This window comes from Theropithecus gelada, chromosome 2 (assembly GCF_003255815.1).
Source record: "Theropithecus gelada isolate Dixy chromosome 2, Tgel_1.0, whole genome shotgun sequence".
Classification (NCBI taxonomy): domain Eukaryota; kingdom Metazoa; phylum Chordata; class Mammalia; order Primates; family Cercopithecidae; genus Theropithecus; species Theropithecus gelada.
Genome location: NC_037669.1, coordinates 153,870,792 through 153,884,424, shown reverse-complemented (window position 1 = coordinate 153,884,424; position 13,633 = coordinate 153,870,792). Strand labels below are relative to the sequence as shown.

The 13,633-nt window shown below is 48.3% G+C and overlaps 1 protein-coding gene across 7 annotated transcripts in view; it reads left to right on the top strand.

Moving 5' to 3' along the window:
- The window catches only part of MRAS (muscle RAS oncogene homolog), a 58,905-nt gene that overhangs the window by 40,691 nt on the left and 4,581 nt on the right, over positions 1-13,633 (top strand). For 6 of the 7 annotated variants that reach the window (XM_025376339.1, XM_025376344.1, XM_025376338.1 and 3 more), the window contains 3 exons: positions 9,995-10,148; positions 11,169-11,268; positions 13,234-13,313. In XM_025376339.1, the coding sequence (XP_025232124.1) occupies positions 9,995-10,148; positions 11,169-11,268; positions 13,234-13,313 (334 nt within the window). Of the gene's footprint in view, positions 1-9,994; positions 10,149-11,168; positions 11,273-13,233; positions 13,314-13,633 lie in introns of all 7 variants that reach the window. The other variant, XM_025376341.1, reaches the window with a different exon arrangement.

Below are 13,633 nucleotides of genomic sequence, written 5' to 3'. Positions count from 1 at the left end.
GGCGTGGGTTCAAATCCTGCCTCTACTGCTCATTAGCCATATGAACCTAAGCAAATCACTAGCCTTGCCCTGCCTCTGTTTCTTCACCTGTCAAATGCCAGCCTCCCAGAGGGATTGCAAGGTGGAGTGGGATTATAGGCCAGTGCTCCCAGTTGCCTCCCTGTTTCCCTGCACTGCCAGGCCCCCATCTGTTCGCGTGATATTCCTGGCCTCTAGTTACACAGCTGAGACCCCTGCTGTCCTTTCCCCTTTCTTCTCTTCCTTCCCTGAGAGCAGCATTGAGGATTCTAGGTTCCTCTAAGAATCCCACAGAACCATAGACCATCTCCCCAGAATGTGTACCCACATATGCAGTTTGTACACCAATTCTGGGGATCATGGGCCTTGTGAAAACTTATCCCAAGACCCCCTCACTCCATTCCCCACAGCTGCAGGAGTGTGGCCTCCAGCATGAACAACCCCCAAAGCTGGTGGCCGGCCCTTCTCCCCTGATGCTATCCTTAAGCCAGGGTGTTGAGGGAGGTTGGGGCCACTGGCAAAGGGACTTTTCCCTGTCACCAGGGAGCCAATTGGTGCCCACTACAGGACTTTAGCCCCCTTCCCCTTGGGGAGTCCCAGGTGTCCTGGCTGTCTGCACCCTGCCAGCATTTTGGAGAAGTTCAAGAAAGCAGCCGTTTTTCTAGGAACAGTGCATGGTGAGTGCATCAGCCCTTTTGCCCAGCACCCAACCCCACTCCATACACAGCCATTACCCAGAAAGGGGAGCACAAATTAAAATAGTAAATACCCTTCATCACTATGTACGTACAACTAAGTGACATTATTTTTTCGAATCTATTCTTAAGCTTCCTCACCTTATTCTTCTGTAAAATGGGCATAATCATTCCTGCCTCCCATGACGGGTTTGTGAATTAGAGATACATAGAAAACTCTAGGCATGGGGCTGGGCACGGTGGCTCATGCCTGTAATCCTAGCATTTTGGGAAGCCAAGGCAGGTGGATCACTTGAGGGCAGGAGTTCAAGACCAGCCTGGCCAACATGGCAAAACCCCATCTTTACTGAAAATACAAACATTAGCGGGGAGTGGGGACATGCACCTATAATTCCAGCTACTTAGGAGGCTGAGGAACGAGAATCACTTGAACCCAGGAGGCAGAGGTTGCAGTGAGCTGAGATTGTACCACTGCACTCCAGCCTGGGTGATGGAATGAGACTCTGTCTAAAAAAAAAAAGAAAAAGAAAAGAAAAAAGAAAACTTTAGGTATGGCCCTTAGAGGCATATTATCTCTAGAAATTGTTTTCTCTATTGCTTGATATTCCATGACCCTTATTTCACCCTGAAGGGGTGTCATAAAAGTTTTTGTTTTTGTTTTTTTGAGACAGAGTTTCACTCTTGTTGCCCAGACTGGAGTGCAGTGGCGCGATCTTGGCTCACTGCAACCTCCCCTTCCCAGGTTCAAGTGATTCTCCTGCCTCAGCCTCCCGAGGTGCTGGGATTACAGGCGCCTACCACCATGCCCGGCTCATTTTTGTATTTTTAGTAGAGATGGGGTTTCACCTTGTTGTCCAGGCTAGTCTCAAACTCCTGACCTCATGATCCACCTGCCTCGGCCTCCCAAAGTGCTGGGATTACAGGTGTGAGCCACCGCTCCCTGCCGTGTGTCATGACAGTTTAAAAGTCAGTTTTTAGTGATTTCCCCTAAAGCCGGAGTGGGCTGTTTTAACCCAGTGATGGCATTTCCTGTAGAGTGCAGATGATTCGTCTAGTCGTTCTGCAAGTATTTTTTGAGCCTTCCTTGGGTGCTGAAGCTTTTGTGGGCCCAGGGAAATGAAAGCCAGGCTCCTACATTCTGGGACTCTATCCCATGGTGAGGAGCTGAGCCAGGCCCAGAGGCCCAAACTTGGAGGAATCGATGACACATGCAACAGGAAGGGTTCAAAGATGGAGGTCAGAGGCTGGGCGCTCTTGGAGGAGGAGGGGAGATGGACTGCATCCCAGCTGGTGGGCGGCTGGGACGGCCAGTGGAGAGGAGGGGAAAGGGCATTCTAGATGGAGGTCATGGCTTGGGCAAAGGCTTGGAATGGAGATACAGCCCAGCCAGTTCTAGGATGGCCAGACAGTGGTGGTTCTGGTTGAAGAAAAATGACTGGACAGGCTGGGACGCTTGGGCCTTAGGGAAATAGGAACACCTTTCTTCCTGGTGTGTGGCCTTTAGTGGGTTCCTTTAACTCCTGGACCTCAGTGTCCCCATCTATACTAGGAGGATGGTAATATCTTCCTTCCAAGGCTGTGAAGAGGACTGAGAGAGCAGGTGTGTATAAAGCCTTTGGCACAGTGCTGGCTGCTAGCAGGAGCACGGTGGGTGGGACCACTTTTAGCCAAAGATCTTGACCGTACCCTGGGCTGTGGGCCAATGTCGGAGCCCCTAGAGCTCATGCTGTGACTTTTCTCCCTCTGGAAGCCTGGGTGGAGGAGGGAGAGAGAAGGTGGCTCACGCCTGTAATCCCAGGCGTGGGCAGTTTCCCTAGTATTTCCCAGGAGGGAGCAGGAAGGGGACAAGGGAGGTGGAGAAGCAGAGAAAAGGGGGAGAGGTGAGGCGGAGGAGGAGAAGGTCTTAACCATTACATCAGGGCCCCAGGCTGGTGCCCCTCCATGCTGGCTGCCCTCCTGCCTGGGACTGCATGCCTTGCCAGCATGTGGGGCTTGCCTTGGCATCTGAAGTCCCCAAGCTCCCAGCAGTTCCAGGGTCTCTGTTAAATCCTCCTTTGCAAAGCTGCTGGGCCCCTTGATCCCTTGATCCTCAAGTGGGAGGATTGGAGCATCGCAGACAGTTGTGCACAACACTGACCCTGTCTCTCCATTTATCTTTCCCCTTCCTCCTCCCCCGGTCTGGCTGCCTCTCTGTCTCTGTCTATCTGTCTGTCTGTCTCTCACAAACGCACACGCACACACACATTGGCAGCATACCTCTTCTCCACAGTGACTAATACTTTCTGTCTCTGGAGTCCTCCTACCTTCATGACATCAGGCATGTGGAATGCAGGCAAGATCATAATTTCTTAAAAGTGTAGCTGCCCATTATCTTCACCCTCCCGCAGGAAGCCTTGGAATCAGAACTGCTGACAAGGGGCCTGTGGCCAGGCATTTCCAGGTGTATGTGTGTGGAGGGGTGGGCTAGACAAAGGGTGGGCTAGTGCTACTTGGGAGCAGGCCCAACTCAGCCACACACCCCTCTCGCCTGCTAGCCCTCCCAGACCAATGGATAGCTTCATACCGTTCCTGGGGTAGATTTTGTCCCTTCTGTTTCATCTGCAATTATTAGTGTATTCAGGTTTTATATGTTTTCTGGAGCCAGTTTTGATCATTTATATTTCTTGAACCATCCATTTCGTTGAGACTTGGAAATTTATTATTATCAAACTGTGTATGTTTTTCTCCATAATTAAATATATAGCTGTATCCATAGTCAGAGGCCTTTTCTCATTCCAAATGCTTGTCTTTTTTTCTCTGATAAGAATTGCTAAAAGTTGGGTTTTTAAAAATTGGTCCTTTGAAAGAATCTGCTTTTGATTTTTAGGTATCAGCTACTTTCCCCTCCTCCTACTCTGGCAATTTTTACTTTTATTGATACCTTTTTCTTTCTCTCTTATTTTATTTATTTTTCCTTTTCTAGCCTCTTGATTTAAGTGTTTAGTTAATTTTCAGTTTTAGTTTCTGAAATGCATTTAAAGCTATAATTTTCCTCTCTAAGTACCACTTTGGCCTTAAATCAGAGGTTTTATTACTGTTGATTGTCCTTGAATTCTAAACTGTGATTTCTGCTTTTTAACTAGAGAGTTATAGAGGAGTATGGCTTTTAACATTTTCAGGTGGCTAGACTCTCTTATACTCTTGTTTCTGTTCATTTCTGATCCTGTTACAGTACAGGTTGAGCATCTGCAGTCCAAAAAATCTGAAATCTGAAATGATTCAAAATCTGAAACTTTTTGAGCACTTATGTGACGCCACAGTGAATAGTCCACATATAAGTACTTAACATGAACTTTGTTTTATACACAAAATTCTTGGACATATTGTATAAAATTATTTTCAGTCTATGTGTATAAATATAAATGAATCTTGTATTTAGACTTAGGTCCCATCCCCAAGAGATCTCATTATGTATAGACAAATATTCCAGAATCTTCTAAAAATAAAAAATCTGAAATACCTCTGGTCCCAAGCATTTCAGATAAAGGACAAAACTCAGCCTATAGGATTTCTGCCTTTTGGAATTTGTTGAAATTTTTATTTATGACCTAATATATGGCCAAATTTGATGTGTGTTTTAAAATGCTTCACGGCGGGGCACAGTGGCTCACGCCTGTAATCCCAGCACTTTGGGAGGCCAAGGCAGGTGGATCACGAGGTCAGGAGTTTAAGACCATCCTGGCCAACGTGGTGGAACTCCATCTCTACTAAAGTAAATACGAAACTTAGCGAGCGTGGTGGCGCACGCCTGTAATCCTAGCTATTCGGGAGGCTGAGGCAGGAGAATTGCTGGAACCTGGCAGGCAGAAGTTGCAGTGAGCCAAAATTGCACCACTGCACTCCAGTCTGGCGACAGAGCGAGACTCCATCTCAAAAAAATTTAAAAAATAAAAAAATAAAATAAAAAAATAAAAAAATGTTTGTTTACTATTTGAGTGTAAAGTTTGTTCTCTCTGTCTCTCAGAATAAGCTTAAATTTTGTTTTGTTTTTAGAAACAGGTTCTCATTCTGCCCCAGAGGCTGCAGTTCTGTGGCAAGAATGTAGCTCACTGAAACCTCAAACTCTTGGGCTCAAGCGATCCTCCACTTTATCCTCCCAAAGTGCTGGGATTACAGGGATGAGCTACCTTGCCCAGCCAAGTACTTCAATTTTGTTATTTAATGATAGGACATTGCTTCTGGAGATCATTTGTTCTATATTTAAGAGAAGCCTCTTCAAGTCTCTCATAATGATTATGGAATTTGTCAATTCCTACTGGTTTTAAAAATCCATTTTTTTGTCCACATACATATTTAAGCAACATGCCTAGATGCTTATGATTGATGACTGTGGCACTTCTTGATGCTTGTACCTTTCCGATTTGTAGATGCACTTCTTTTATTTTGGTTACCATGTGACTGGCATTGTCTTTTTATCCTTTCATTTTTCATCCTTTCTGTCATTTTGCTTTATATGTGTCTTTGTAAGAAAGCAGGCAAATGGATTTTGTATTTAGTATCTGCTTTTAATAGGTGAATTTAATCCATTTGCATTTATTGTGGTGAATCATAGATTTATTTCAGCTATCTTATTTCATGCCTACTTTTTATTGTATTTGCTTATTTTTGTTAAGTTTATTTTTACCTTTTGTTGGATTGGTTTCACTTACTTTGTCCTGTTTTTCCTCTGTTGCTTAGGAAGTTTGAGGTTTTACTTCTGTTCTTCTAGTGGTTATGCTATATATGTATGTGTGTGTATACTCATATTTTTCTGTCAGCATCTAGATGTAATCAGGATCATTAGCCTCTTGACAAATGAGGCAAGAACTTTAGTACTTACTTTTTTCCTGGCTCCTACCCTTACACATTGGATCATCATAGATTTTAGTTCCACATTATCATCTATTCTCTTCAAATTATGCAACAACATTTAGTTAAACTTGCCTGTTCTTTTAAAAATGTGTAGAGATGGGGTCTCACTATATTGCCCAGGCTGGTCTCGAACTCCCAGCCTCAGACTATCCTCCTACCTCAGCCTCTCAAAGTTCTGGGATTATAGGCTTGAACTTACTGCACTGGCCTTAAACTTAACTCTTATGTTTTGCTGTTTCCTTCTCTTACCACTGTTTGTAGTATCACTCATCTTTCTCTTTCATGGATTTATTTTTTACTTTGTAAGAATTCTTTCAGAAAGCCTGCGTGATATAATTTCTAAGACCTTCAATGTCTGAGATGACTATTTTTCCTTTCCATAGGGCCCATTTTGATTTTCAACTCCCTATTAATTTTTTTTAAATTTGAACATATTTTAAAATATCCTAGATCTCTAGTTTTTGTTTAGATAATACATACCTTCAAAATCTGTAAATATGTGAATTACGATCTTGCCTTAATGTCTTCTGCTTTTTCTTTTTCATTTATTTATTTATTTATTTATTTATAGACAGAGTTTTGCTCTTGTTGCCTAGGCTGGAGTGCAATGATGCGATCTTAGCTTACTGCAACCTCTGCCTCCCGGGTTCAAGCAACTCTCCTGCCTCAGCATCCCGAGTAGCTGGGATTACAGGCACCCACCTCCACGCCCATCTAATTTTTTGTATTTTTAGTAGAGATGGGGTTTCACCATGTTGGCCAGGCTGGTCTTCAATTCCTGACCTCAAGTAATCTACTCACCTTGGCCTCCCAAAGTGCTGGGATTACAGGTGTGAGCCACCGAGCCCAGCCATCTTCTGCTTTTCAATTCAGGCCTTTCCATCCACACTTCAGCCAAATGCATGCTGTTTCCATCTCTTTTGTTAATTGCAGTTCTGAGTGGAATTCTTTTTTTTTTCTAAGAAAAAAAGGCTGCAGTCCCTCTAGTTGAAGGTGTGGTCTTCCTGCTCCCTCCTGGGAAATACAGGGGAAACTGCCTGGTCCTTGGCTGTAGGTCCTGTCTTCTGACCTCTTCATTTCACATCCAGATGAAGTAGTTCTAGGATATCAGAGCTGTAAGGATATCTACTGGTCCCGGAGCCCCGCCCCTCATTTCCTACATGAGACTGAGGCCCAGGGAAGGAGCAGAAGTAGCCATGAGCTGCTTTTATGCCCTGGGCACCTCTTGGGTCCTCGTGTCCATCACTGGCTCCTCTGAAGTGCCGAATGACTCCAGGGGATGTCCAGCAATGATGGGCTGTGGGGACAGGCTACTTTCTTGGGTACTGTGTAAAGGTGCCTGCCTAAGGAGATGTGGATTCCCAGGCGTCCCCAGATAGCTTGTCCTGTGGCTTTCCTTGCCATCTATACACTGGCAACTCCCACATCTGTATCTCTTGCCCCCTCTTCTCTTCTCTATGTCTGACTTAAGTCCCCAGACACCTTTTGGAAGTCAAACATGGTGTCTAATAGGCTCTGAAGCCTGTGTCAAAAACTGAGTTCCCCAAACCCTGTTTCTCACCCAGACTTCCCCACCTCAGCATCTGACATCACTATTCCCCCAGACACTCAGGCCAGAAACAGGCATCATCCTCAGTGCCTCTTTCTCTCACCTCTCCATCCCCGTACTTTCCTCCAGAAAGCTCTGCTCCTGTTGACTCTGTCTTGGAAAGTGGCCTTGGTCTGGTCACTTCCCCCAGCACCCACTCCCCGCCCTCGGCTCTACCAGTGTGTGTTGCCTGGATTCTTGTGCTAGCCTCCTCACTGGGTCCCTGCTTCCACTCTTGCTCTGTTTTCCTCAGCAGCCAGAATGAACTTTTCAAGATGTCCTCCAGAGCATGCTGTTCTTTTTCTTTCTTTTTCATTTTTAAAAATTTTTTTCGAGATAGAGTTTCGCTCTTGTCTCCCAGGCTGGAGTGCAGTGGCACTATCTCGGCTCACTGCAACCTCCACCTCCTGGGTTCAAGTGATTCTCCTGCCTCAGCCTCGTGAGTAGCTGGGATTATGGGCGCTTGCCACTATGCCTGGCTAATTTTCGTAGTTTTAGTAGAGACAGAGTTTCTCCATTTGGCCAGGCTGGTCTTGAACTCCTGACCTCAGGTGATCCACCTGCCTCGGCCTCCCAAAGCGCTGGAATTAGAGGCTAATCCTGCATCTTCAGTGGATCAGGTGCATCGGGTGGATCACCTGAGGTCAGGAGTTGAAGACCAGCCTGGTCAACATGGGGAAACCCCATCTCTACTAAAAATACAAAAAATTAGCTGGGCATGGTGGTGGGCGCCTGTAATCCCAGCTACTCAGGAGGCTGGGGCAGGAGAGTCGCTTGAACCCGGGCGGCGGAAAGGTTGCAGTGAGCCAACCACACCTGGCCAGAGTATGCCATTCTTTCACGCAAACTCTCCAGTGGCCCCTGTCTTGCTTAGAATCAAGCGAACCTTACACAGTGTGGCAGGCCCCACCGTCTGCCCCCACCTCCTCTCCATCCTTCACACGCCCTTCACTCCCCTTCTTGCCCTTGCACGCCTCCACCTTTGAGCCTTCGAATTTGTTGTGTTTCCTCTGCCTGGGGTGCTCTTCCGCTAGGCCATGTGGCTCCCTCCGGCCCCTCATTTAGTCACTGTTCAAATGTCACCTCCTGATAGTGGTCCTCCTTCCCTATCCAAAATGACACCAACTTCTGCCAGTGACCCTCAGCCAACTATATCATTCTTCACACTGTGTATCTATCTCCACTCAAATAACAGCCATTCATTTGTTGATCTGTCTCACTACTACATGGTGAATCCCATAAAAGCAAGGATTTGGTCTCATTTGCCTTCTGTCCATAGGGCCTAGAACACTTCTGCCACCCAGCAGGCACTCAGACATTCCTTAAATGAATGAACAAGAATGGACAGACTTCACATTTATTTTTCATTCAGGTACTATTCGGGGCTACTTTTTGGCCAGGCCTTGAGTAGACAGGTGACTGGCACAGACCTGCCATTACCCCTGGGAGCTAACAGTCCTGCTGGGGACAACTACACGGGCGGCCAGAAGTGTTCCCGGAGGCGTTGGCATGGGGCTGGCGTCAGTCCTGGGGCTCCAGCAACAGCCAAGTCAGAGTCCACTCACCAAAGCCAATGGAGAAGGGGAGGGAAGGGGGAGTTGGAGGAAAGCGTCCTGGGCTGCAAGGGTAGCCAGAGTGGGAGGGAAGACCCCGGTGAGGATGGCAAGCTCACAGCAGACCCTCCCACAGGGCTTTTGTGCCAGGCACTGCACAGAGGGCATTACATCTATTAACTGAAAACTACCTTGACCATCCCTATTTTAGGAAATGGTGGCACAGAGAGGGTAGCTTGCCTGGGGTCACACCCAGGCATGAGGAGCCAGACTGCCCAGTGGGCTGGCTCCAAAATCTGTAACCAGCCGCTCCCCTGCCTCCCGGGAGAGGGGGAAAGTGGATCTGGTCAGACAGTAGGGGGACTGGGAAGATGCAGGGGAGGTTAAGCCATGAGCAGGTGCTTGGAGGATGCTGCAGGTTCAGACTTCATTCTCCCGAAGGGCAGGAAGGGGTCAGGCCTGCACTGCTAAAAGGAACCCCACCTGCCTACTGAGCTGTGGCTGTGAGCAGAGGGATGAGACTTGCCCTCTGCAGGAAGGAGGCTGGAGGAAGGTGGGGGCGAGGAGCGCGAGCACTTGGGCAGGAGTAGTTGAGGGGATGGATGGGTTAGGACGAAGAGCTTCCAGTCCCAGCCTGGGAGGAAATGCCCTGGCTGTGAGGGGCCACTCCTCCCCCAGGGTCTCCCTGGTATCTGTCCCCTTGGGGGCTGAGACGCCCTTCCTGCCCAGATGGCCTCTTCAGGGCGTTCCCCAAGGCATGTCCATAAATAAGCTCTCCTGCCCCAGGGCGTATAAGGTAGAGGCACTGTTTTCATCTATATAGGAGGAAAGGGGAGGCTCAGAGAGTCAGGCAACCTCCCAAAGAGTCACAGTTTATAGGCCTTGCAGCAGGGATCCAAGCCCAGGTCTGGCCAGAGGGATTATGTAGCACAGTTCATCATTGACTTCATGAGGCGTGTCTGTAGATCAGAGAACTTAGGCCCAGTAAGCACATGGGGTGAAATTGGAGGAGAAGGGTTTGATGGGTCCACAATAAGTCAGAGCCTCACCCTGAAGCGGGCTTTAAGGTGGGCGGGGGGGCTTCAGCTGAGACCCTTCGAGCAGCCCCAGGGAAAGAGCTTGTGCAGCCTCTCATGGGACAGCTTGGACTGAGCCACGGTAGGGACAGCAGCAGCAGTGTGGGAGTCTGCAGGCTGTGGGGGCTGCAGGGTGGGTGAGGACAGCCCCTGAGTGGTCTCATTCCACCCCAGTTCTGGACACAGCCGGGCAGGAGGAATTCAGCGCCATGCGGGAGCAGTACATGCGCACGGGGGATGGCTTCCTCATTGTCTACTCCGTCACCGACAAGGCCAGCTTCGAGCACGTGGACCGTTTCCACCAGCTCATCCTGCGCGTCAAAGACAGGTGAGCATCAAACACAGGTGAGAGTACCGGGACAGAGGCCTGCGCCTGCCTCCTAGGGCGCGCTTGCTTTCGCGCTTGTCTCTCTCAATCTCTCTCTCTCTCTCTCTCTCTCTCTCTCTCTCTCTCTCTCTCGTCCCTAATTAAAGGCTTGGATTTTTTTAAGCCTTATGTGGAGTAATTAAATAATTTGAAATTTGGCTTATACTCATTTGGTCTTGTTAAGTCTCAAAGAGGCTATGTAATGAAAATAAATGCATAAACTAATAGGAAAAGAACAATATTTGAGTGAATTCCATTAAAGACAGAAAAAAATCTAGCTAACATGTATTCCAAAGAGAAAGTGTTAATCAGTTTACCAGGTAAAGGGCCACACGTACATACACATAAAGCTCCCACAGGTGAATGTGGGTTTTACTCTGAATACATGACTTGCAAAAGAAAAAACAAAAATGGCTCAGATGTGGGAAAATATTCAACTTTCTTGCTAATCAAATAAATATAAGGAAGATAGTAAAGTACCATTTTTCACCTGTCAAATTATAATTTTTAAAAATGGAAATACCCAATGCTGCCAAAGATGCAGTAAGATTGTCATTTCATTCAGTTTTGGACAAAATTTGGCCCATGTCAATAAGAATCTTTACGGTGACCATGCCTGTTGATGCCCTCTGCTGGGAGCCATCCTAATTGTGCAGCTGGTTGTGTGGTTGGTACATCTGAGTGACCCAAGAGATGGGAACCAGGTCTGGGGAGCCAGCCCCTGACCAGCAGCCCCTCGAGGCCTCACCATTGGCCTTGCAGTGGACCTGAGGCTTCAAGCCAAGACAGCCAGCAGCCCCCAGGCCCTTTCCCCTAACCCTAACCTCTCTCTGGAAAGGAGGAGGGAAGGGACTGCAGTCCAGGCTGACTGGGGAGGTGCTGTAGGCTGACTGTGCTATGCCTGAGATGTAGCTGCGCCACCTTAACTAGGTGTGAGGGGTGGTGGAAACCTCACAGAGCTGCTATTCCTTTGTTTCCCAGGGAGTCATTCCCGATGATCCTCGTGGCCAACAAGGTCGATTTGATGCACTTAAGGAAAATCACCAGGGAGCAAGGAAAAGAAATGGCGACCAAACACAATGTAGGTGTGTGCGTGTGTGTAGAGGGGGTCAGGAGATGTGTAAAAGCTGTTGCCTGGTCACCCCTGCAGTCCTGGTCTTTGGAAATGAAACTATTGTTTATTGAAGGGCTCCCCTTAGTTTAAGTCTTGTTGCTGCTGAAATCCTGCAATTCCAGGAATCCAGGTAATGCACATCAGTGTTTCTTCAGTGCTAGAGGCAGGTCCCCTAGAAAGAAAGTAGAAGGTGTCTGGGACCTGGGGGGGATCATACAACTCAGGGACTTCTGAGCGATGGGGTGGGACCACAGGTGGCAGTGGTCTGAGGCCCTGGAGCCTGGGCCATTACTGAGCCGGCAGGAGTACAGGATGTGAAGGGGCTCCAGGTAGGTCCCAGCTCGAGCTGCAGTGCCTTCCTGCCTCCCCTGGGTGTGTGCAGGGAAGCACGTTGTCCTGACTCACAAGGGCCCCGTAGGACTGTACTGGCCACTTATCAGGGGCACTTGCCTTGGCCGGATTTGGTGTCCAGCCGGAAGAGGCTCCAAAGCAGACCTCAGCACCTCTTACCAGGGCCAGGAGAAAGTGGAAAGTGCCCGGTTCAAACCCTGATTCTCTGCCACCTGCTGTTGACCTTGAGCAAGTGCGTCACTCTGAGCTCAGTCTCCTGAGCTGCAGAATGGAGATACTTGCTTACCTCAGAGGGTTAATGTGAGGACTAAATGAGGTCAGGGATAGTGAGACCTGGAAAGCCAAACAGCCCACAATGAAGAGCAGTTTCCATTTAGTGTTATCAGAGGCTCAAATATTTGTCCAATGAATATTTCAAAGGCTTAAGCTCTGCCTTTTGTGCTCTGCCCTTTGTGTGTCTGTTGGCTACAGCAGAAGTGTGCACATCCGACCTCACGTGATGATGATGGATGGGAAGATACTGACTGGTTTGTGTTCTGGGCAGTGATTTACAATCTACTCCTCTAGAACAACAGCTTACCCTGTCGCCCCCCTCCCTGCATTTGAAGTGTTATTTTTCTTTTCCCCACTGTGCTTTTCTTTTTCCAGCATATTATAATGAAAGGCATTAATTTTGTAATCAGAAAAAACTTATGAAAAATCACCAAGTTATTCAGTCTAATCACACTCAGTTTACTTCCATCTGTCTCATCAAGCGAGGCCTGTGTGTTCCCCACCCTGCTCCCCGCCTTTGGGGAACGAACACTTCCTGCCTTGGCGGGGTCCCTGCTGTAGGAGAAGGTGAGCGCTCAGGAGTGAGTGTGTCCTGACCTCATAGAGTCTTTGTTCTCCTCCCTCTGCCAGCCCGAGACTTGGTGCAGATCTGGCCCTGGAAACCTGCTCTGTGGGGCCACCACGGTCACATCTCCCGCTGTCTGCACCCTTTCGGCCGGGTGATGATTTCTCAGCATTGAACGTGCAGACAAAAACCTTGTGTAAACATGGCTGAGCTCCCAGGCTCGTAGATACAGACCAAACAAGAGCTGGGCCGGGGTGGAGGCCAGCACAGATGGGCCAGGGTCACCCGGGCCCAGAGTCCTGGTCGTGGCCCAGTCTCTCCTCAGCCTTTTCTACCAGTGTCCACTCTGGAGGGCCCCAGAAAGAGGGGCAGAAGTCATCCCAAGGTGGAGAAACAGACCTCAGAAAGAAAAATGGGTAGAATCAGAATGTATTTTAGTTTAATAAATGAAACAGTTTTTCATCTTCAAGTATGTAAAAAGATCACTTTATTCTATTTTTAGGGAGCTATTAAGTATCTCTGTGCCTAGAGAACAAGAGGGAATTGGAAAAACCATTAGTAACACTTTCCAACCTGAAAGAGTGAGAAGCCCCAAGTGATGCCTGAGGCTGTTGGGGGCTGGGGCTTCTGTGGCGTGTTTTGAAAGCACCTGGGTTCCTCAGAACCCCTGAGCATTTTTAAGGGTGGAACAGGGCTTTGAGGATCTCTGTGCCACTGTGACCAAGTTGAGCTTTGCCTTCCAGATTCCGTACATAGAAACCAGTGCCAAGGACCCACCTCTCAATGTCGACAAAGCCTTCCATGACCTCGTGAGAGTAATTAGGTGAGCACTGCCCCCTCCCTAGAAGCGGGCCTCCACAGCATGGGTTGGCTCCTGGAGGCAGCTGGGAGCTTGAGGAAGCAGCTCCTCTTCTGAGGCCATGAGACTGTAGAATTCTGGGCCTATGTTTGGATTTCTTGTCCCTCCTTCCGTTTCTTTCTTTTGCTCTTTCCACCCACCTCTGCCCTCCCCACAGCTGCTAACGGGTTTGTGGGTGAAGTCTGCCGCACATGCTAAGTGGAAATGCCTTCCTGTCTGAGGCAGCGGCTCAGGCTCCCTGGAAGGCAGCTCCCTCCAGCCTGGCTTCAGTGTTCTCCTCACGC